Raw genomic sequence first — 24,624 nt, forward strand, 5'->3', positions numbered from 1 at the left:
CGGGGGGCAGCATGAGCCAACACAAGATGGCGCCACTATAAACACTCGCCTGCGCCAGAACGGGCTGGGCCGACCATCAGGCCCCACCGGGAAGAAGCCTACCGGCGCAATAGGCCGCGACGTAAAAAAATAAATATATATATATATATATATATATATATATATATATATATATATATATATATATATATATATATATATATATATATATATATATCGCTGTACTCTCCAACTTTCTGTAAATACTCCACTCTGGACGATCCACGGCATATTCCTCCTACTCATCCCCCCTCTGACTCCTTTATGCCTGTTATTAAGAATCTTAAGAGTGACGTTTTCAATGCCTTCTCTGGCCTCAACTCTCAGAAGGCTTATGGACCTGATGGAGTGCCTCCTATTGTCCTCAAAAACTGTGCTTCTGTGCTGACACCCTGCCTGGTCAAACTCTTTCGACTCTACCTATCAACATCTACCTTTCCTTCCTGTTGGAAGTACGCCTGTGCCTAAGAAGGCTGACCGTTCGAATCCCTCAAACTACCGCCCTATAGCTTTACTTTCCTGTCTGTCTAAAGCTTTTGAATCTATCCTTAACCGGAAGATTCAAAAGCACCTTTCCACTTCTAACCTTCTATCTGATCGCCAGTATGGGTTCCGCAAGGAGTGTTCTACTGGCGATCTTCTTGCTCCCTTAACTGACTCTTGGTCATCCTCTCTTAGCCGTTTCGGTGAAACTTTCACACTTGCGCTAAACATATCGAAAGCTTTCGCCCTCTTATAGTTTCTATCCTTCTCTCTGTTCCTTTATCTCCAGTATCCATTCCGGCCGTTCTATCTCCTAAACCTATCAACAGTGGTGGTCCACAGGGCTCTGTCCTATCACCCACTCTTTTCCTGTTATTCATCAATGATCTTCTTTCCATAACAAACTGTTCTATCCACTCATACACTGATGACTCCACTCTGCATTATTCAACTTCTTTCAACAGAAGACCCTCTCAACAGGAATTACAAGACTCCAGACTAAAGGCTGCAGAACGCTTAATCTCAGACCTTGCTATCATTTCCGATTGGGGTAAAAGGAACCTTGTGTCCTTCAGTGCCTCAAAAACCCAATTTCTCCACCTATCAACTCGACACAATCTTCCAAACACCTATCCCCTATTCTTCAACAACACTCAGCTGTCACCTGCTTCAATACTAAATATCCTCGGTCTATCCTTAATCCAAAATCTTAACTGGAAACTTCATATCTCTTCTCTTACTAAATCAGTTTCCTCGAGGTTGGGCGTTCTGTATCGTGTCCACCAGTTCTTCTCCCCCGCACAGTTGCTATCCATATACAGGGGCCTTGTCCGCCCTCGTATGGAGTATTCATTTCACGTGTGAGGGGGCTCCACTCACACAGCTCTCCTGGACAAAGTGGAGTCTAAGGCTCTTCGTCTCATCAACTCTCCTCCTTTTATTGATAGTCTTCTACCTCTTAAATTCCGCCGCCATGTTGCCTCTCTTTCTATCTTCTATCGATATTTTCACGCAGACTGCTTTTCTGAACTTTCTAACTGCATGCCTCCCCCCCTCCCGCAGCCCCGCTGCACTCGACTGTCCACTCTAGCTCATCCCTATACTGTCCAAACCCCTTATGTAAGACTTAACCAGCATTTTCACTCTTTCATCCCTTAACCACTGATAAACTCTGAAACAGCCTTCCTTCGTCTGCATTTCCTTGTACCTATAACTTGACCTCTTTCAAAAAGAGTGTATCAAGACACCTCTCCACCCGAAATTGACCTCCCTTTTGGCCACTCTTTACTTTTGTCTGTTGTGGGAGCGGTGAGTAGCGGGCTTTTTGTCTACACCCTTTTTGTTGCCCTTGAGCAGTCTCTTTGTTGTAAAAATATATATATGTGTATATATATATATATATATATATATATATATATATATATATATATATATATATATATATATATATATATAAACATATATATATATATATATATATATATATATATATATATATATATATATATATATATATATATATATATATATGTATATATATATATATATATATATATATATATATATATATATATATATATATATATATATATATATATATACACACATATGGAACGGTAATAGCCTTGATGATTAGATGGTTAAATGTGCAGGTCTTAGTTTTTCTTCCTATGCTAGATATTTATTCTTCTTTATAATTATTTAGGCTCGACTTTGTTATTTTTTATTCAAGGAAATTCTTTAGTGGGAAGCATCTATACCTAGGCTTGACCAGGTCTCTTTAACATATTACTTAAGGATTTTTATTAGCGAGAAACTGTTGGGGTTGTTATTATTATTATTATTTTTATTATTATTATTATTATTATTATTATTATTATTATTATTATTATTATTATTATTATTATTATTATTATTATTATTATTATTATTATTATTATTATTATTATTATTATTAATATTAATATTATTAAACATAGTGCAATAGGTAGAGCCGAAAGAATACAGAATAATGTCATATTGTCAAAATGCCGCTCCGAAATCGTTTAATCACCATAGCATCTCCACCTTTGTCTTGACCATCATTCATTCCTGCTTTATTCATGAAAAGGTAACCACTCATCCATGAAGTGTCAGAAATGTTCATACAATACAAGCATTTCGGATTAGTTCAGAAAACGAGAATGACGTAAATGGAGTGGAAGACACGTATGGAAAAATGGAAGAGAATGGAAGAAGAATGGAAGAGAGGAAACTTTCTAACTTTTTACTTTCTTTCCTTCCATCATTTTTCTTTGCTGCAATGTCGAACGAACTATTATATATTACTAGAGTTGATCCATAACACGAAAACCTTCCCTTCCTTGGCCACCGTTCATTTTTCCCTGTGACTGATGGATAAACTTTTCGTATGGAACTTTATGAGCAGGACAAATCGCGTGGCAACAACGTAATGATAGACGGAACAAGCAGTTAGACGCCTTAGTTTACAACAAAAGTCAACTCACACCTGTTAACTCATTAGATGTTACTTTTGTCACCCCTGTGTTATCTATTTTACTTTTTGACAGAAGGGAGTGGGGTGAAGTGGGAGTGGTGTAGGGGTGTTAGGTAGGAAGTAAGAGAGGGGAGGGGAGGGGCGGTAGGAGTGAAAGACCCCATACAAGTTTTTCAGGCTGTGTTCTCTGTAATATTTATAGACCATCAAAAATGAAAAATAACCTGGGGGCAATATATAGTATCAAACTTTTTTCTTGCGTAATGATGCGGAGAAAAAGTTTGTGACTGATACTTTTATGGTGACTGGCCGACAATATCCTAAGACAGTTTTTTTATTGTATAGACAAGGTAGAGTAGCGTACGCGTCGGCACTTTTGTTTTATTTTACAGTGAAGGAAGAAGCTCAAAGGCGAAAATAAACGAGAAAAAAAGCCCGCTGATCACTCTCCTCCTATATAAGGGAGTAGTTGAATCCCGGAAAGCGGAAAGTTTATAGCTATTAGATAATGGGGTAAAATTACTCCTACTGATGCTACTGTTCAATGGGATACTAGATATAAATGGGATGATATGGTCGGTATTCCCAGACGCTTTCACCTTTAAAATAAACTATTTCCAAAGGCCGAAAAGAAGAGAGATCGTTTTTCATGAGTGTTTTTTCACGTTCATGGTACAGAAGAAGGATCGAGCTACCATCAGGGCCATTAAACCACCCATGGATATGCCCACAACGCCTACGAAAACATTGTCAAATATGTGTGCTTGGGCGCCGAAGTGTTTAAGAAAATTACCTTAAATCACCCTTACCTCAGCATCCTCAGCCTAACATCCCTCTCTCACCTCACCCCACCTGCCCCCTTGCTCTTCATCACCCCTATCACGGCACCCCACATCTAGCATCTCCCCTCTTTCATCCCCTCCCCTGCCCTCTTTCCAGTACCATACCATAGGGTAGGCGGTGGCGTAGGTGGTAGCGTACTGGGCTCACATTCACCGCGTGATGGACGACGCGGGTTCGAATCCCCACGCTACCACTCAGTGGCTTAAAACTACCCACATGCTGTCCTGAAGACCACCCATCAACCCGGACTCTAGAGGAAGCCGTCCAAGCTAATCAAGAACGAGTTCCGGGGCAGCATGAGCCAATGCAAGATGGCGCCACTATAAACACTGCTGGGCCGACCAGCCGGCCCCACCGGTATGACGCCTTGGGCCGACCACCTGGCCCCACCAGTAATATGCCAACGGGCGCATTTGGAAACAACGTAAAAAAAAAAAAAAAAAAAAAAAAAAAAACTCCACCCTGGCAGCCCTTTCATTCCAGCACCCCTCAACTCCCCACCTCCATGTTCCCCCCACACCCCACACCCTATACTACGTGACCCTCCCCAGCCCTTGTAGTTCACCTCCCTTTGCATCTTCAGTATTCAGTCTTCTTTCACCCCTACCTCCCCTCCCGTCCCCTCCCTATACCTCTTGCCTAACACCCACACACCACTTCCCCTCCAACACATTCCATTTACCTCCTCTTCTACGTCGACACCTCACCCCTTACACCCTATCTATCCCCCTTCAGTACATACTCTCCTTTCACTCCCACCATCTTCCCTCCCCTCTTCATAGTCCTTCCTACTTAATTAACATTCCCTCACCACTCCCCCACCACTCCCCTCTCTCTCTCTCTCTCTCCTCTCTCCTCCACTCTCTCTCTCTCTATCTCTCTCTCTCTCTCTCTCTCTCTCTCTCTCTCTCTCTCTCTCTCTCTCTCTCTCTCTCTCTCTCTCTCTCTCTCTCTCTCTCTCTCTCTCTCTCTCTCTCTCTCTCTCTCTCTCTCTCTCTCTCTCTCTCTCTCACATCTCCCCAAACACCTTCAATTTGATTCTTCCCCTCCCTCAGAATCCTCCTCCTCTTCCCTCTCTCCTCTCTCAGCCTCTCTAGCTACCCTCTCTCGCTCTCTCCCCACCACCACCACCACCACCACCTCCGGTTCACCCCTCCTCCCTCTCTCCCGTCTCTCCTCTCCGCCCTGCCCCACCACCACCACCACCACCTCCGGTTCACCCCCTCCTCCCTCTCTCCCCGTCCCTCCCTCTCCTGCCATTCCAGTGTCTTAAAGAGTGTCGAAGTGTGTTTTCCGTGGCGTGGTATTTAAGTGATTGACGAAAGGGTGAATTACCGAGGGAGACAAAGGCAGGAAGTTAGGCCATGGCGCACCACCCTACCTCCCACCCACCCCCACCAGCGCCTTAGCCAGCAGCCATCTCAGATGTGCTCGTTTACAAAGGATGCTCTAGGAAATATAGATGTTAGTTTTATTGCCTGAGCCAGTCATCACCTATTTTTTAGCGATATTATGAAAGCCATAACCTGAGCCATTGCATAACACTATGTAACACGATTTTTGTCTTTGACAAGCAAGTGTTATTTTCCAACTCTTTTCATTGCAAAACAATAGAAAATGTCCATTATTCCTGTCAAACTTTGCATATGTGGCTTTTAGAATAAATTTTTGCACCAAAATAGCTAAATTTCACCATTTTCACCATTTTTGGTTTGAAAACGAAATACATAAATTCGAATGACACAAAAACTTATTTTAAACCTTCTGAAAATAATTTTTAGGATTAAAAATGAACAGTTTTTCTTGATTTTCGTGAATACAACAAATCACATTCACGTATGAGCCCCCAAATGTAGTCTCCCATCATGTTTTCATTGAAGGATCCCTGATATCTCTGTTCAAAGTTCATTATATCTAGGTGGAAGCGCTCCCCTTGTTCCTCTGAATATGCTCCCATATTCTCCTTGAAGTTGTCGAGGTGAGCATCTAGGATATGGATCTTCAAGGACATTCTGCAGCCCATCTCACCATAGCTTTTCACTAAAGCTTCAACCAGTTCCATATAGTTCTCAGCTTTGGTGTTGCCAAGAAAGCCCTGTACTACAACAATGAAACACTCCCAAGCTTTTTTCTCCTTTTCTGTGAGTTTCTGTAGAAATTCTGAGCACTCCATAATTTTCCTTACTTGTGGTCCAATGAAGATACCAGCTTTCACCTTTGCCTCTGAAAGCTTAGGAAAGAAGTCTTGAAGATATTTAAAGGCAGCAGACTCCTTGTCAAGAGCTGTAACAAACTGTTTCATGAGACCCAGTTTGATGTGTAGTGGAGGAAACAGAACCTTTTGAGGATTCACCAAAGGCTCATGTTTGATATTGTGTGCTCCCACTGTAGTGTCAGTCCTTGGATGCCAGTGCTTTCTCTGGTAATATGCTGCTCTGTCTCTACTGTCCCAAAGGCAAAGAAAATAGGAATTATTGGTAAAACCTCCTTGCAGTCCCATCAAGAAAACCACCATCTTGAAGTCTCCAATAACTTCCCAGCCATACTTGTTGTAGTTCAAAGTTTCCTGTAAAAACTTTACACTGCTGTAGTCATCCTTAAGATGCACAGAATGAGCAAGAGGCAGAGATGGATACTTGTTTCCATTGTGCAGAAGTACAGCTTTCAGGCTTTTGGAGGAGCTGTCAATGAAGAGTCTCCATTCATCTGCATTGCAAGCAATTCCAATAGCATCAAACAAGCCTGATACATCATTGCAGCAGCATAGCCTGTCCTCTGCAAAGAAGCAGGATAAATGTTTGTAACGTTTTCTTTGGCTGGTCAATTGCACACAAGTAAATCCCATTCCTTCAGCCTTGAAATCAAAAGCTCACCATTTGACTTTGTCAAACCAAGATCTCTGTTGAGGTCATTGAGGTCTCTTTGGTTTGGGTAGTAAGGATTCCTCCCGACTACAACTGTATCTGTAATGTCACAGTCTTCCTCTCTGTTTAGCTCATCTTCTGACTTGCTGCTTTCTTCTGATAGTTGACTTCTTTCTGGAGGAGCTGGTACAGGACGATCAGCACTGTGTGGTACTGGTGCAACGGAAGATGGAATGTCTGGATAGAGAACAGCAGGTGCATTTTTCCCAGATCGGCGTTTGGAAGGATCCACCATGACCTTGTTAAAATTAAAAATCTTTAGAACACTTTATATTTTTTCTTTCATTGTTTTAACTTATTTGCAACATTTCAAAAGCAATTAGATAAGCAATTGAGATTTTGCAAGGGTCTTTACCTGACATGAAAACCAATAGTAACCCACACTATATTGAAATAGGGCAAAAATGTAAATGCATTTTTCTAACCACAAAAGCAAAGTTTTAGGATCAAAATAACTTTTTTTTTTCTATTTTGATTAGATGGAAATAACTGGAAAATTATGATCTGGGGCCAAGGACAAGACAAAAGTGAAATTTTGTTACATAGTGTAATTCAAAATGCATCAAAACTTTTATTAGAGAAAAAACCATCCAGCAAAACCATATGTTCCGCATGGCCAGTGTTTCCTCAAAGCATTTATTGCGTTACACAGTACGCCTGAAGGAGAATTTCTCTTGTAAAAGCGAGAGAGGCGAGGACGGCGCCCAGCAGAAGAAGCAGAAACGCTCCCTGTGTGTGGTTGATGGTGAGGACAGGGGAGCCGCCCGTCTCCTTCCCTGCCCTCGCCTCCCCCCCCTGCCGGGCCTGGCGCTCCTGTTGTCTTCGCTGACTCTTAAGTTTCGTCTCCCGCAGGATGTCAGTCAACCACTTCTCGTACAAACCGGCCTGTGAGGGAAGGACCTACCTCCATTAACAGTGCCGTGTGTACCCCTGTTGGGGGGACGGGCCACATACATCTGGTAACAATTACAACTTTCGCTGACGCGGGTGGTAAAAGTAATAATTAGTTAATGGTGTACTGAGAGTTGGCAACCTTGGAATGAAACTATACAAATAAATATAAACTTAGTCATGAAGGGTAATGATTTAATTAGCAGAAGAAAATCTACCCAAAACAATCATTTATGTCATATTTCTTAGTACTACATAGGTACATATACGTGTATGGGGGGTGGGGGTGTATGGGGGTGTGGTGTGGGATTTGTAGGTGTGGGTGTGTATGCACGCGCACAGAACACAAGTGTATATATCTACAGAAACGTGAACACTAACTCGATGAGGAGGTTTGCATGACTGATAAAGCTCGTGCAAATAACTCACTTAATAAGTAACTGATGTTTCGAAAAAGATACACAAGAACACACAAGGATAACAGATTACAAGAGCCTAGACGGTCTACACGTGGCACCTCCTGAGAATAGTGCAAACTGCAAGGTAAAGTTTTGGGTCCAAGATAAGTGAAAGCAATGATGAGGCTTCCACGGCATGCACCTCGATGATGGTCATGATCCAGCGGTCCAGCTGAGCCTTGTACGGGGCGTCGTGCGGGATGGGCCAGCCTGAGGGGCCGGGGAAGACAGACTCTCGACCCACGTACAGGCGCGTGCTGCCGTCTGCCTCCGTGAACTTGTCGAGAATTTGATAGAGAAGGAGTTTCTTTCCATCCATATAGCTGCTTCTATGGGGAAAAAAATATCATTTGTATATATAACTTTATCAATAATATGTGAAAATTCTCTATGGTATTATTGTATAAGACTACAGATATGTAGAAATGAATTTCAATTAGGAGCAGAATATACAAACGATGGAAGGAGTATTTGCAGAGGCCAGTTTTATAAGACTAACTTTGTGTTTCTTTCTTAGTAATAGGCATTTAAGAGCTGTTATCAGACCTAACCAGTGATACCACATTACGTTAAACCTCTCAACAGCGAAAATATCGCAACATTTTTTCTTCATTTGAATATAAAGTTAAGTTTTCTCATCTTATCTGAATGAGAAAAAAGATATAAAAGTATTTCTGTATTATTTCCAGACTTACTTGCCGTTCAGTACCCCTGTGAGGCCTTCCATCAGCGTGGCCCCGGGGTGCACCAGTTTGCCGAGGGCCTGGAACAGCGGCGACTCAGATCGAAGGAAGAACTGGCGGTGCGGCTCTCCATAAGCTGGTATGTTCACGCTACGAAAGTATGAAGTGTATTTAGACAGAATAGAGTTAGACACATTTCACCTCATCAGCTTCCCTCCTCTTACTGGCTATTTTCTAACTAATGAATTCCGCTGCATTGCTGCTTCCGTCTCAATACCTCATCGATATTTTCATGCTAACTCTACCTCTGAATTGCTAGTTGTATGCCTCCACCCATTACACGGCCTCGCTGTGCAAGACTTTCTACTCCAGCAGATCCCTGTGCTCTCCAGATTCCTAATGCAAGAGTTAACCAATTAGTGTCTTCAGTCTTTCATCCCCTCAGTGGTAAACTCTGGAAACGCCTTCATTTACTTATATTTCCTCCTTTCCGACTTGAATAATTTCAGTAAGGGAGTATACAGACACTTCTTCAAGAAAATCGGACCCTTCCATTTTTTTTATAGTAGAGGAAACAGTTCAAGGGAAAAAAAAAGGAAACAATAATGAAAACAAAAAAGCCCGCTACTCACTGCTTCTACAAAAGTCAAGAGGAGTGGCCGAAAGATAGGTCAATTTCGGGAGGAGAGGTGTCCTGATACCCTCCCTCCTCTTGAAAGAGTTCAAGTCGTAGGCAGGAGGATATACAGATGAAGAAAGATTGCTCCAGAGTTTACCAGCGTGAGGGATGAAAGAGTGAAAATGCTGGTTAACTCGTGCGTAAGGGATTTGGACAGTAAAGGGATGAGCTTGAGTATGTAGAAAGTCGTGTGCGGCGAGGCCGCGGGAGTGGGGGAGGCATGCAGTTAGCAAGTTCGGAAGAGCAGTCAGCGTGAAAATATCGATAGAAGATAAAAAGAGAGGCAACAAGGCGGCGGAATTTAAGAGGTAGAAGACTATCAGTAAGAGAAGGAGAGCTGATGAGATGAAAAGCCTTAGACTCCACTCTGTCCAGAAAAGCTGTGTGAATGGAGCTCCCCCCAAACGTGAGATGCATACTCCATACGAGGGCGGACAAGGCCCCTGTATATGGACAGCAACTGTGCGGGGGAGAAGAACTGGCGGAGACGATACAGAACGCCCAACCTCGAGGAAGCTGACTTAGTGAGAGAGGATGTTTAGTGTTGAAGAAGGTGACAGCTGAGTGTTGTTGAAGAATAAGGGATAGGTGTTTGGAAGATTGTGTCGAGTTAATGGGTGGAGAAATTGGGTTTTTGAGGCATTGAAGGACACAAGGTTCCTTTTACTCCAATCGGAAATGATGGTAGGGTCTGAGGTTAAGCATTCTGCAGCCTCCAGTCTGGAGTCTTGTAATTCCTGTTGAGAGGGTCTTCTGTTGAAAGAAGTTGAATAATGCAGAGTGGAGTCGTCAGCGTATGAGTGGATAGGACAGTTTATTATGGATAGAAGATCATTGATGAATAACAGGAAGAGAGTGGGTGATAGGACAGAGCCCTGTGGAACACCATTGTTGATAGGTTTAGGGGAAGAACAGTGACCGTCTACTACAGCAGAGATAGAACGGCCGGAAGGGAAACTGGAGAGAAAGGAACAGAGAGAGGGATAGAATCCGAAAGAGGGCAGTTTAGAAAGCAAAGACTTGTGCCAGACTCTATCGAAAGCTTTCGATATGTCTAGCGCAACTGATAAAGTTTCATCGAAACGGCTAAGAGAGGATGACCAAGAGTCAGTTAAGAAAGTAAGAAGATCGCCAGTAGAACGCCCCTTGCGGAACCCATACTTGCGATCAGATAAAAGGTCAGAAGTGGAAAGGTGCTTTTGAATCTTCCGGTTAAGGATTGATTCAAAAGCCTTAGATAGACAGGAGTGTAAACCTATAGGGCGGTAGTTTGAGGGATAGGAACGGTCACCCTTCTTAGGCACAGACTATATGAAAGCGTACTTCCAGCAGAAAGGAAAGGTAGATGTTGACAGGCAGAGGCGAAAGAGTTTGATCAGGGTGTCAGCACGGAAGCACAGTCTTTAAGGACAATAGGAGGCACTCCATCAGGTCCATAAGCTTTTGGAATATCCTCCTGTCATCTGCTTATGGGAACAGTATAGCGGGGATTTTCTGCTTTTATTTTGCGTTTAAACTGCCTCCTTTGCTGTTAAAAAAAATATATTTATATAAGAAAGAAAGAAAAATCAGTGAAAAGAGTTGTTTAAGGTACAAAAATCGAAGGAATACAACACTTCACTCCATATTACATGTCTACAGCGTCAACGATTTCCTGTAGCGTCTCGGGGCGGGGCGGGTACTTGGGAAGGGTGAGGGAGGCGGTCAGGTTGCCGCGGTAGGCCAGCCCGAGAATGAGGGCGAACACCAGCCAGGCGGCCACTAGTAACCTGCTGGAGGAGGTGTCGGGCAGGCGGCGAGGGAGGTTCTGGCCCAGCAGCATCCCCGTCATGTCCTGGAACACCGCTGCGACGCCAAAGCCTGTCCCTCCATGACTGTCTTGACCTGTGCTTATGATCTGTGGAGCAATCAGCGAACATTACCAAATACGTCATTATTTTTGCAAGCCAAAGCTTTATCTACAGAGTATGATAAAAACCTACCAGGCTCAAGATGAAGGGAACAATGATGAATGGAGCGACCACTGCCATCCACACTTCATTAGCCAAGGGATAGTAAAGGCTCTTCCATCGGGGCTCCAAGTCAGGTTTAGCCAAGGCAAAGGATCCATAGCCATGCTCGTAGGCGTACGTGAAGTCATATATCTCTGCCCGCACAGTTAGCATGACGTGGAATATCGGAGCGATCAAAGCTGTCCGCTCCGCTGTAAGTTGTGCTAGCTTGAAAGATAAAAAGAATAAAGCTTCAAAGAGGCGGAAGAAACAGGTGAATATTATGAATATTATAGCTAAGCCGTACTCCATCAGGGGTAAAGGAAACAATATGTAACGCCCTGCACTGTTCACAGACGCGATGACGTGCTTCAGGCCCACCACACGGGACACCTCTGAAGATGTTCCATGCGGGAGTGATCTTAGTAGCAGCGAACAAGAACTAAAATATCAATAGGAGTCGGTGGCCTTATGCTTTGATGATGGTTATTATTTAGTGCGTTTTGCAAAATATATAGACTGTAAGTTACGACTTATAATGAAAAACGAATCCAGATGAAGGAACCCGAATTCGAAGATTAAAAAAAATGCACCATACATCTTACCTCCTCCCACGATGAAGTTGGAAGTATCCGAATAGTAAAGTTGAGAGCCGAGGCCACAGCCTCCAGCAGCCGGTAGTCGCAGCCGAAATACGTGATGGTCTTGGAGCCGTTTGGGGCGCTCCGCTCCTCCTCCCCCCAGAATGGCAGGTATGGCTCGGCACTCACGTTCACTGCGGCGCCGTAAAAACTGTTGAAAAGAGTGACTACATAACAAGAAATTGCAGAAAAACGGATCACGACTGGCCGCTCCAGAAGTGGTGCAGCGAATAGCGTCCCTAACTACGAATCTGCTGCCCCGGTTTCTAATCTCGGCATGGGCAGTCGGCTTACAGTCCACCCAGCTGTTCATCCTTCCATTCAGGATGGTCCATCAATAGGTACCTGTGGAAGGTAGACTGTGGTAGCCCAGGTGTTACACCGGCCCTGTGTCGGGTTATTAATGAGTTTTCTCCCACCGCTGGTTCAAAGGGCCAAAGGGACGGAGATGAGCACCGCCGCCACGCGCACCTATAGCGTTTTCCCCCAACTTTACCTTACCTTTACTTAGAGCAATAAAAAAAAAAAGATAAGAAGGTTAATAACACGAAGTTAATGATATACAAATTACTGTTAGCAAGGCAACCAACCTGTCAAATTTGTCCGGAAAGAAGGAGGTGGGAGACAAAATCTTGAATCCCTTCTCAAGCGTCCACAAGGCGATCTGAGGCACTTGGCTGCCACCCGGACTGTAGGGCAGGTGTGCATACACGTTGTACCTGCGTAGATTATATTCTTTACCAGGACATCGACGCAGACACTTCATGGAATTACGTAGGCGTATATAGTATGCCCGTCTCTACATTAGGTAAATTGACCAGAATTGAAATACTACAGAATCACCGTTGTTTATAATTATAAGTATGTTTTACGAATAGCAACAGGAAACATTTATCCGAGCAGCTGTGCTGTATTTTGTGCTAGTATATTGAAGTATTCATATGAAAGAGAAATAATTAGATAGATAGATAGATAGATAGATAGATAAATAGATAGATAGATAGATAGGGATAGAGAAAGAATGTGCATATTGAATTTCACGGACACTCACGTGACTTGTCGAAAACCGTGAAAAACAAAGTGCTGACGTTTTCTTCAAACTTTAGCAATGGCAATACCCTCTAACTCTATAAACGACAATTTGATAATACCTGGGACACTTAAGGTCATTTTCCGCGTTAAGGAACACAGCGTTCATCATGGCGAAGGTCCAGTGGGCGGGCAGGAGTGCCTGGAGCTGCGGGAGGGCCAGGCGGGTCACCACCACCAGCCTGGTGAGCCACACCAGCAGCCGACCCCTCAGGGACCACTCGGCGAAGGCGGCGAGGAAGGCCGGGTCGTGGCTTACCACCACCACCACCACCGTGCACCACGACAACCGACGCACCTGGCCAAGGAGGACGCAGTGTGTGCCTGAGACTGACGCCAGTCTGGCCACACTGACAACGATGAGGCGTGGATGTGACACCAGTCACACCACCACCATCCCCACCACCACCAGTGCTAGAGTCCTTTTCCTCCATTTCGTCTTCACCACTACCATCATCGGTGAGAAAGCCACCAACCCTTACCACTGCCGTCATGGACGTTACATAGTACTTACGGAACTGTGTACAAATGCTTAACCTGAGGGCCCACTGTCCAGTGCCATCACCGACTCTAGCCCACCTTGCCATCACCTTATCAGTATGCTCCCGAGAACACTAGGTCCCAGGATCCCAGTTTCTGTGATATTGGCACGTGACTTCTGTAAATACTAACCCTCTGCATAGCTAGAGTAAGGTATATTGTGCCAAGACTGGGCCCATGTCTATATGACCTATAATTGTTTTGGACATTTTACAAGTGTTCCTGACTACAAAATAATCTCTTAAATTTCCATTTGAAGATACCTCTGTGTCAACTCCTGTGATGAATGGGAAGCCCTTACCTTACGCGCCAGGGGCACCAACTTAGACAGGTTGCGATTAACAGTGATGTTTCTGTTGTCCGCGTCTGTCTCAAATATCGCCAGTCCTTGCCACTGGTCCCGCGTGGCTCTCAGTTCCTGAAATGTTTTTTGTTGTTGTTGGACAGTACTTTGATGAGAGGCGATGTGTCATTACTCATTCTTATACTAGCTTATATAATGTCCCGTCATTTTCGACATTGGCATGAATGGCCATGACATACGGTGATATTAATTCATATGAAGTATAAGAAACCTCATATTATTAACTTTTAGAATTCGTGACGAGGAGGACAATCCATCGGTGATGACGATGACAGAACAAGAGCCGCCAGCTTGGCCCCGCAGCAGCTCTGTCACAGCACCACAGGCAGGAAGCGCGGCCTCCGTCACGCCTATTCGCTTGGAAAGAATAGCTTTGTAACTTGCTGCTTGGACGCACTTATGACGCAAGCTTCCTAGCTTACTACAAAAAGTGTTATTCGTATTTCATGAAATTCAAAGTTAATTACTGCTAAGCCCCAATCAAAACTTCACCTTTTATTATTGGGTGTCCAGCGACGGCCACGAGGCAGGCCAGCAGGAGCAGCATCCCGAGCATGCCGACGCGTGGCAGCCTCGGCCACCACCAATGGGAGAGGGAACAACATTCTTACTGGTCCGGGCTCCAACTACATTTATAAGGCCAATAGAGGCGTCGCCAGGTGAGGAAAACTCGTCTGCGATTGCCCAGAGCGTTTTCGGTTAATTATTGATTAGCCCATGTACTCATCGACGCTTCAGTCATGTTTCTCAAAGGTACCGCGTCAATATTTAATGACATGAATAAACATGAAGATACTTTTGCAACCATTTGCGTGAAATTCTGCGGCACTGCCTCGTCAAAAAGAAGTCAGTAAGAGTGGCCAGAGGAGGGGGCAGTTTCGGATGGAGAGGTGTCTTGATACTCCTCCTTTGAAAGAGTTCAAGTCGTAGGCAGGAGGAAAGACAGACGGAGGAAGGGTGTTAACGAGTAATATCTCTTTTCACACCACTATGACTGGAATTATTTGGAAACTTAAAACGCTTTTGCCCTTGCATGATTATTATTTATTGTAAATGAAAATACAAAATGATTCAGTGTTAACTAAGAATTCATGATAATGAATTGTTCAATATAAACAACGTGTATATTTTTACTACTTTTATCATCATTTTTATTATTATTATTATTATTATTATTATTATTATTATTATTATTATTATTATTATTATTATTATTATTATTATTATTATTATTATTATTATTATTATTATTATTATTATTATTATTATTATTATTATTATTATTATTATTATTATTATTATTATTATTATTATTATTATTATTATTATTATTATTATTATTATTATTATTATTATTATTATTATTATTATTATTATTATTATTATTATTATTATTATTATTATTATTATTATTATCATTATTATCATTATCATTATCATTATCATTATCATTATCATCATTATCATTATCATTATCATCATTATCATTATCATTATCATTATTATCATTATCATCATTATCATTATCATTATCATTATCATTATCATTATCATTATCATCATTATCATTATCATTATCATCATTATCATTATCATTATCATTATCATCATTATCATTATCATTATCATCATTATCATTATCATTATCATCATTATCATTATCATTATCATTATCATTATCATCATTATCATTATCATTATCATTATCATTATCATCATTATCATTATCATTATTATCATTATCATTATCATTATTATTATTAATATAACTAAGAATGAGTGTGAATGTGTTTGTGTGTGTGTACACGCGCGCTTGTCTGGGCTCTCGCTCAGGCGCGTCATCATCGGCCCCGCCTCTGCAGGGGAAGTGTGGTGTGTCTGAAAGGCCACCCTATTATTCTGATGCGTGTTTTTTGGTACCAATATTGACTTGGGTGCCCACTCGTCAACTGAATGCATTCTACTACATTTTAGGGAACATCTCCTCAAGTCGCCTCCCGCAACACGGAGTGTGGTACCGGCGGGAACAGGTTTTCGCATAACAGTGCCAAGTCTCCCTGACAAAGGCGAGGGTAGCAAGAGCGAGGCCCAGAATAAGGAGTATGAAGGCCCCCTGCATGTGGCTGAGGGTGAGGACCGGGGATCCCTGCTTTACTTCCCCTGCCTCCACGTCCTCTTGCTGCTCCGCTTGGCTCTGGCTCTGTCTCCGCCGAACCTTAAGTTCGGTCTTCCACACCATGTCAGTTGACCACTTGTCGTGCAGGCCGCTCTGCGGAGAGATTGGATCAGACGCAGAAAAGATCTGTTCAGTTTTTGGGTTAAAAGGGAAATAGATAAATGAAAATAGGCATACGAAGAGCCCTAGCACACACTTATGAGTTTAAATCCCGTCACTGTTCTGTTCTCAAGTTTGGATTTGTTTGTTTCTCATATAATCAACGGTTCAAGACGCGATTCTATAATTCTGCTGGTTTAATTTATACTTGTACGATGTTTGTTCAATTTAGCGAAACCTGACTCGATCACACCAGTAATAATAGTTTTAGGGAACTTTCAACTGACTGTTCATTTTCTAATAGTGCAAATAGTGTAAATGACTTTCAGTAACCGTCCTTGAAGTGTAGACTTGCCTCCACGATGGCCATGATGTTCAGGTCCAGCTGGGCCTTGTACGGGGCGTCGTGAGGGATGGGCCAGCCCGAGGGACCTGGGAAGAGGGTCTCGCGACCCACGTACAGGCGAGAGCTGCCATACACTGCAACCTGGTACTTGAGGAACCTCCTGCCGCCAAGATGGGCCTGTCTGGCGGGACAAAACGGGAGCTTTAGATATAAGCGTTAGGTAGTGCCCAACAGTTTGTAATGGAAAACCCAGTCACTCTCCGCAAATGAATAACCGATATGAGTCCACTTAGAGTGAAAGACAAATATGCCCTAGAAATATTTATGTTCTCCTACTACCGTATGCTTCTCTATGGAAAGCTAAGTGATCAAGAACATTCCCTTTCACTGACAGCCAAGACTGCAACTCACTTGCGCTTCAGTGCTCCGCGGAAGCCCTCCATTAGCTCCGGGCCCACCTCCAAGATCCTGGCGAGAGCATTGAACAACGGAGACTCTGACTCCCGATATAACTTGTGATGAGACTCTCCGTATGGAGGGATCGTCACCCTGAAAGCCGAAAAAAAAACCGAGAGGGACGTCACAAGAAGCGGCTCATTGCATGTTATGGCCAATATCACCCATCTAGACTATAATTTGTATAGTTTTAAAGCGATAGACCGAGGCTTATGAATTTTCACAGTAATAGTCAAAGCAGAATCAAAGAGTATTTCGGTAAATAATTATTTCCAAAATTATATATGTCTGGTCTCACACACACACACACACACACACACACACACACACACACACACACACACACACACACACACACACACACACACACTTTTCCGCGGCCTGCACCAGCTGGCTGAGGGTCTCGGGCCGGGACGGGTACTTGGGCAGGGTCAGCGAGGCCGTCAGGTTGCCGCTGTATGACCACGAGAATATGATCACGAACACCAGCCAGGCGGCCAGCAGGATCCGGCTCGAGAAGGCGCTTGACGGGCTATAAGAGAAGCTCTGCCCCAATATTAACCCGACCATGTTCAGCATCACGGTCCCGACGCCTCGAGTGTGTTCCCCGTGGAGGTTTTGCTGCACGTACGTCACCTTGAGGAAGAACATGATTTACAAAAAACAAAAAAAAGTTATTGCAGAATTTGATTTTCTTTATATTTAATTTTATCAACCATGATTATTTCACACTTCAGTAAACAGATTGACATTTTTATGACATTTCAAAGTTTTTTACCGCACTATATGTAAGCGGGACGAGGATCAGGGCGGCCGCCCCCGCCAGCCACACCTGGTGCGACAGGGGGTAGTACAGTCCCTGCCATTGCGGCTGCTGGCCAGGCTTGGCCATGGCGAAAGAGAAATATGAAAACTCATATGGGTAAGTGAAGTCATATACCTTTGCTCGCGTTATCATTAGGATGTGATAGACTGGACACATGTACGATTCCCGTTTTTCTACCAGCCCCGTCACCTGAGGAAGAGAATATGACTCATTAGCTTCAAGGAGTAGCTAGAATTCATATTTTGGACCCAAGAAATGTTTGGGTTGGCTCACCTCCGCCCAAGACTTGCTGGGCAAGACTCTGATGGTGAAGTTGAGCCCGTCGGCGACGGCGGCCAGCATTTGGTAGTCAGAGCCCTCGTATCTGGTGACAGGGGAGTCTACAGGAGCCTGGCTCTCCACCACGCCCCACACCGGCATGTAAGGCAGAGCCGTCACGTTCACCGCTGCACCGTAGAAACTATAAGAAGACATTACTGAAATATATCTAGTAAATGTAATTGAGGTGAACAATGGCCCCGCAATTACGTGATTAAAATGATGAAGCCCAGTTTGTGACTTTAACTCTCCTTAAAGAATACATGACCAGGGACCGAGCCGTATGAACACTAATCATTTACTTAATTTCATGTCTATTTTTTTTTTATGCTTTCAAAGAAAAGTGAAGGATACAGTAATTCAAATCACCGATGCACTCTCAAGTGCAGTGTGATACAACAGCTGTTCATCATGATGGTAGAACACGCAAATGTTTCCGAAGCAAAGTTGAAGTTATTCAGGAATCCTTTCCGTGGTGCCACATGTGTTGACTAACAGAGTCACTTTCATCACACACAAAAAAAACTTGCCTAGCAAACTTTTCTGCAAATGGCAACACGTCTGGTCCAAGGCGCACGCCTCCCCGCGGTGTCCAGGCAGCCACTTGCTCCATTCGGGCGCCACTCGGGCTGTACGGGAGGTACGTGTACCCCACACACCTGACCACCAGCACGACCCCGGGAAACTCATTAGTAGCTCATTACATTATGCTCTTTCCTGTGTATATACATCATCAACAAACATGAAGACTACATAGCCAACTGGGCTGGACGGCACGTGCTTGTACCCGCACTTGGACAGCAACGTCGCCGGGAAACTCACTATTCACTCAGCTGAGTATGTTTCTTCCTGGGTATGCTTAATTTACAGGCGCAAGGACCTTACCATTTTTGCACATTCCCATTGCCTTACTTTAAGTGAGGTGAATCGCCCTCCATGTTGAGGAACACAGCATTCATCATGGCGAAGGTCCAGTGGGTGGGCAGGAGCGCCCGGAGCTGCGGGAGGGTCAGGCGTGTCACCACCACCAGCCTGGTGGACCACACCAGCAGCCGTCCCCTCAGGGACCACTCGGCGAAGGCGGCGAGGAAGGCCGGGTCGTGACTCACCACCACCACCACCGTGCACCACGACAACTGACGCACCTGGCCAAGGAGGACGCAGTGTTTGGCAGACGCTGACACCAGTCTGGCTACACTGACAATGAAGTATGGCCAGTAATTAAGCTAACCGACCTGCCTACCTTGCGGGCCAAAAGAACCAACTGAGAAAGTTCTTGAGTCATGTTGGTCCTGTGGCGAGACGTTGTCACCTCCAGTATCACTGAGCCTCGCTTCTGCCACCAGTCGACCGTCAACTCCTGCCGAATTCACTGTGGATTTATTGTAGTCGACGACATAATGATTAAAAAAAAAAGGATTCTTAAATGTGCAATCCTTACTGTTGAAATAGTGATGAATGAGATTAAGTGCAAATCGCGGTATAAATCCACACTAAAAAGCTAAACCAAAATATTAAGCATCAAAAGTAAGCACAAGACCTGGCGTAGATCCACGGCAAAATCATCACTGTGTAAGACAAATATTCTTGCACAAGGTGAACCTGTCATTGACTTGAGGAGGGGTTCCAGAGGCACGACACCCGCTCTTCCATCGGTTAGGTCTGGAAAGCAGAAGAAAATTGTATTGGTAATTAAACTGCTTTCTCACTTTCAGCTTTGAGTTCAGAGCTCCAGGCCTCGTTCAACTTACTTTTCCTCTTCAGCAAGATGGCAGTGGTCAGGTGGCAGGCCAGGAGAAGTAACAATATCTTGGTTGCCATTGTCTTCCGCCAACACTGCTGCAATCGTTACAAGATATCGTGGGATAAGGAAAAATAAGGAAATTAACAATGGTTGAAACACCGTTTTGCGCTAACCGTAAGTTATTAGCGATATCTTTTGGAAAATGGTAAAAGGAAGTGGCGTGGCTGGAGCATCTTTACGAATATATATATATATATATATATATATATATATATATATATATATATATATATATATATATATATATATATATATATATATATATATATATATATATATAACTTCGCGTGCAAAATAAAATGTAGAACATGACTCACTGAGTTTATGGTGAAACACTTGATAGTTTAATCACATCAATAGGTGTTACAGGCCATTCTTATACAGTGGACTTTATAAAGGAGGAATATTTGCAAGAAATGTGGTTTTGCTCTTGAAACTTGTCGTGGGCACTTTCTTGGTGGTCTAGATGAGGCGGCGCCCCTTACTGTAAAAAGGAAATTGAAGTACGGCACAGCCTTCTCCGTTGTCCCGGCTGTACTGGCTTCACCTCCTTCACCGGTCTAGTTATACACGCATGTGAGGGATCCGTTTTGAAACGTATGAAGGGCCGAGCGATGACATAAATACATGTAATATGGTAATTTTGTTTCTCGTTCAGACATGGCCGTACATTGCCGTGATTGCGTCTTCAATGATTCATACCTGAGAAACATTGCAATAGAAAAATGATAATTATGTCATCGTATGTAATGTATTACATGCTTGAGCTCTTGTTTACAATAACGATTACTCCTGTGCGAGGATGAATAAGAAAGCATAATCATATTACCGAGTGATTTAATGTTTCTCATTCTCGTGAGGAGCAAATCTTTACAGTATATAATCATAAAAAACTAAATATAAGAAGAATAAAATTCGTGCTTCTTTTAAGGTAATGATATAATTCAAGTAAAACAAACAAGCATAACTCATTGATTTTGAAAGCTATACACTCTTTGGGCTCAGACTGCGTGGAGTCTGAAGGCACCGATGTTGTCTGATACTGACATCAAATGGGTTTTTTTTTTCGCCACCGGTACTTGAATTTGATGTAGGATTTTTTTAATGTGTGTTTGTGTGTATGTATGTGTGTTTACCTTTGTGTACTTACGCGCATATGTTCATGCCTACGCGTACATTATTCTGTGACATGAGTTTCTTTTACCACTAGTACATGAGCCTCCAAGGTCTTAATTGATAAAGAGTTGTTCACTGGGCAATAATTTTCTGGCGGCGAGCTCCCCGGCAAACACCAGGCCAGCTAAGGCGAGGCCCAGCATGAGCAGCATGAAGGCGCCTTGCATTTGGATAAGGCTCAACGACGAGCTACTCTCCCGTGACCGTGCTCTCGCCCCTTCTTCCTCTTGCTGCTGCAGTCGAAGGTAGCGATTCTCCACCTTCACTTGAAAGAGGATGTCGGAGGCCCACTTCTCATACAGACCGGCCTGCGGGATGTCTTGTGTTACCGAGGAAGTAAACGAAAATAGAGGTTCATTGTGTTCTAATTTATCACGTCATAGGAGATATACCAATATTAAACTTTAAATAAAGAAAAGGCCGTTGCACGCTGCTCCATATAATAGATGCCAAAGGGAAGCACAATGAACTTCAACTTAGCTAAAGAGACACTTCTTTCCTTCTTACAAGTATTTCTCCCAAACAGGCCTTCCGTAAAGAGTGTTTCCGAGCAGGCTCCAGGCCCTGAACACACCTCTATTACGGCCATGAGATGACGGTCGATAAGGGCGGTGTAGGGGGCGTCGTGGGGCAGCGGCCAGGCGGACTGTCCAGGCATGATGCTCTCCCGCCCGATGTACAGCAGCTCCCCGCCGTCTGCCCGCGTGAACCGCTTGGCAATGTTGTATTGTTGGTACCGCCGGTTATCCAGATGCGCCTGGCTGACAACACGTGATGCAATGTTGTGAATAGCCGCCACTAAAGCTAAAATACATAAATGAACAAGGATGCAAGGATAGGCATTGAAATTTGAAGGCAGTATTGATAATTACTTATGTTCAACTGCCTGTTGCTGGCCCATCGTCAAACTGGGCACGATGTCAATAAGGGATACGAGGCTCTGGAATAGCTGCGACTTCGATTTTGAAAAGAAAGTCTTGAAGTCAGTTCCATATTGCTGCATCGTTAGCCTGCGAGAAGAAAACACCAATAAGTGTGATTTTTTTAAACATAAACTAAACTAATTTTCATCTAATACTTAAATAACCTTTTCACGGCGTTGACAAGCTGTGGCAGCGTTTCTGGACGGGAAGGATACTTAGGCAGCGTCAAGGAGGCCGTCAGGTTGCCTTGATAAGCAGACACGAAAATTATCGAAACCACGATCCAGACGGCCACCAGGATGCGGGTGGAGGAAGTGCCAGACAGCCGGAGTGCGAGGCTCTGGCCCAGCAGCATCCCCGCCACGCCCTGAACCACCGCCCCATAATCTCGCTCGGAGCCTCCGCTACCAGAACGCTTGTCACTCAGCACTCCAGACACCTACGGAGTGAGTTAAAAAATATTAGTGTCTGTCGTGAGGCGTTGAAAGAGAGTAGAGGATGGCTGTTTTCAAGGTGCGAGTGAAAAGTTGTTTTCATATAGCGAGAAGAATGAAAGTTAAGTAGAGGTTTTATTCGAGGAGTGAATAAAATTTTATCATTTGTATGGTGAGGAATAGAGGTTGATCACTGACTTTCAGTGGCTAAGGTGGTGATAAGATTATAAATGCGTTGCTCACAAAAAGTAGAACACAAGGCACGAGGAGCAGAGAGAGGAGTATGGCCAACCAGACGTGCCCGGACAGCGGGTAGTAGAGGGCCTTCCACTGAGGCCGCAGACCGGGCGGCGCCATACTGAAGTCCATGGACACGTACTCGTACACGAAGGAAAAGTCGTAGCGTTCCAGGCGATGGGGCATAACGTTGAAAACCACTGGAGCCATGAAGGCCACCCGCTGTTCCACCAGGCGAGTCACCTGTTCAGAAAGAAATGCTGTATAGCAGCACTGTATCAGTGCACCTCAACTATTTTCTTTGTGTTTGTCCATAAGTTGTTGCTATGTTTACCTTTTTTTCAAAAAGTATTGAATGTTTATCACCAGCTTTGTGTATTTCTGCCATAGAAATGTGAATGTTATTCTAAATACGTATAAATAATACTAGATATGGTTCTTGGGGTGAGCCTAGGCGGCCCCTCACCTCGGACCAGGACGAGGTGGGCACCACACTGACGGTAAAGTTGAGGGCCTGGGCGATGGACGCCAGGGTGTTGTAGTCGGTGCCGGAGTACACGGTGATGTTGTTGGGCCCCGCTCGCTCCTCCCAGAATGGTGCGTAGGGCAAGGCCGTCACGTTCACGCGGGCACCGTAAAAACTACGGTAATAAGCAGAGGTTTAGCTTACCAAAATATGTTTTTTTATGTTATAAGCGTTTATTGGTTATTTTTCAAACTATTTACGATCTGTTGTTTCTTAAATACGTACGTACTTCAAAAACTTATCTTTGAAAAGTGTGCAACCCTCGGTGAGGACGAACCCACGTGAGGATGTCCAGGAGGCCACTTGTACCACCTGCGGCCCGGATGGGCTGTACGGCAGGTAGCTGAACACCTGGAAACTGGTCGTTCAATTGAAATGTGAAATAACATAAGAAAAAGATGCATTAGCATAACATCAGAAAAAAAATCATCTTTTATTTGGTCTGTTTATTTCTTTGAAACGAATTTTTTATGCACTGCAACAAATTCCAAGCCCAAAAATGAAAAACTTAAAGATACCTAGAAGAAGCGTCCTCCACGTTGAGGACGATCGCGTTCATCATGGCGAAGGTCCAGTGGGCGGGCAGGAGGGCCCGGAGCTGCGGGAGGGCCAGGCGGGTCACCACCACCAGCCTGGTAGACCACGCCAGCAGCCGGCCCCTCAAGGACCACTCGGCGAAGGCGGAGAGGAAGCCCGGGTCGTGACTCACCACCACCACCACCGTGCACCTCGACAACCGACGAACCTGACCAAGGAGGACGCAGTGTACGGCTGACGCTGACAACACTCTGGCTACATTGATGATGACGGGGCGTGGCTGTGCTGTATGAGTAACTATTTCACTATCACCATCACCAATGTAAGATGCACATACTCGCTCACCACCGCCACCTCCGTGGTGCACCATTGATGGCCTTTTGGAAAATAATTTATTTTTTGGTCAGAGGCACCTACCTGGCGAGCCAGGAACACCAGGTGAGAGAGACTTTGAGTTTCATTGAATTCTCTCTTTAATGCGTTAATGTGGAAAAATGCAGCAACACTCCAGTGCTTCCAGCCATTCTCTGACGCCTGAAAGTAGTCACTTGTCGTGATTATAAGATTTTTTATATTTTGCGTGCGATTTCCCATATACGCCATCTAATGGTTTCTTTGATTTGAAGAATATTGAGTGAAATAAG

At 43.9% G+C, this 24,624-nt stretch overlaps 3 protein-coding genes across 3 annotated transcripts; all 3 read right to left on the minus strand.

Annotated features, from left to right (window-relative positions):
- Positions 1-5,776: 5,776 nt before the first annotated feature.
- On the minus strand, positions 5,777-8,455 carry LOC126996355 (uncharacterized). Its single transcript, XM_050856726.1, has 4 exons — positions 8,278-8,455; positions 7,435-7,671; positions 6,375-6,458; positions 5,777-5,848 (listed from the first exon to the last, which is right to left on the minus strand). Exons 1-4 carry the CDS (start codon positions 8,452-8,454, stop codon positions 5,777-5,779), a joined length of 570 nt encoding a protein of 189 aa, XP_050712683.1. The 5' UTR covers position 8,455.
- A 7,453-nt stretch (positions 8,456-15,908) lies between these two features.
- LOC126996356 (uncharacterized) lies at positions 15,909-21,303 on the minus strand. The gene is made up of 6 exons (XM_050856727.1): positions 21,298-21,303; positions 19,256-19,569; positions 18,299-18,485; positions 17,581-17,835; positions 16,731-16,944; positions 15,909-16,504 (listed from the first exon to the last, which is right to left on the minus strand). Exons 1-6 carry the CDS (start codon positions 21,301-21,303, stop codon positions 16,086-16,088), a joined length of 1,395 nt encoding a protein of 464 aa, XP_050712684.1. The 3' UTR covers positions 15,909-16,085.
- Positions 21,264-24,530, minus strand: LOC126996697 (ionotropic receptor 93a-like). Its single transcript, XM_050857456.1, has 8 exons — positions 23,962-24,530; positions 23,673-23,801; positions 23,384-23,558; positions 22,924-23,160; positions 22,411-22,685; positions 22,196-22,333; positions 21,898-22,084; positions 21,264-21,631 (listed from the first exon to the last, which is right to left on the minus strand). Exons 1-8 carry the CDS (start codon positions 24,348-24,350, stop codon positions 21,377-21,379), a joined length of 1,785 nt encoding a protein of 594 aa, XP_050713413.1. The 5' UTR covers positions 24,351-24,530; the 3' UTR covers positions 21,264-21,376.
- Positions 24,531-24,624: the final 94 nt, after the last annotated feature.

Source organism: Eriocheir sinensis, chromosome 10 (genome assembly GCF_024679095.1).
Source record: "Eriocheir sinensis breed Jianghai 21 chromosome 10, ASM2467909v1, whole genome shotgun sequence".
NCBI classification, from domain to species: Eukaryota; Metazoa; Arthropoda; class Malacostraca; order Decapoda; family Varunidae; genus Eriocheir; species Eriocheir sinensis.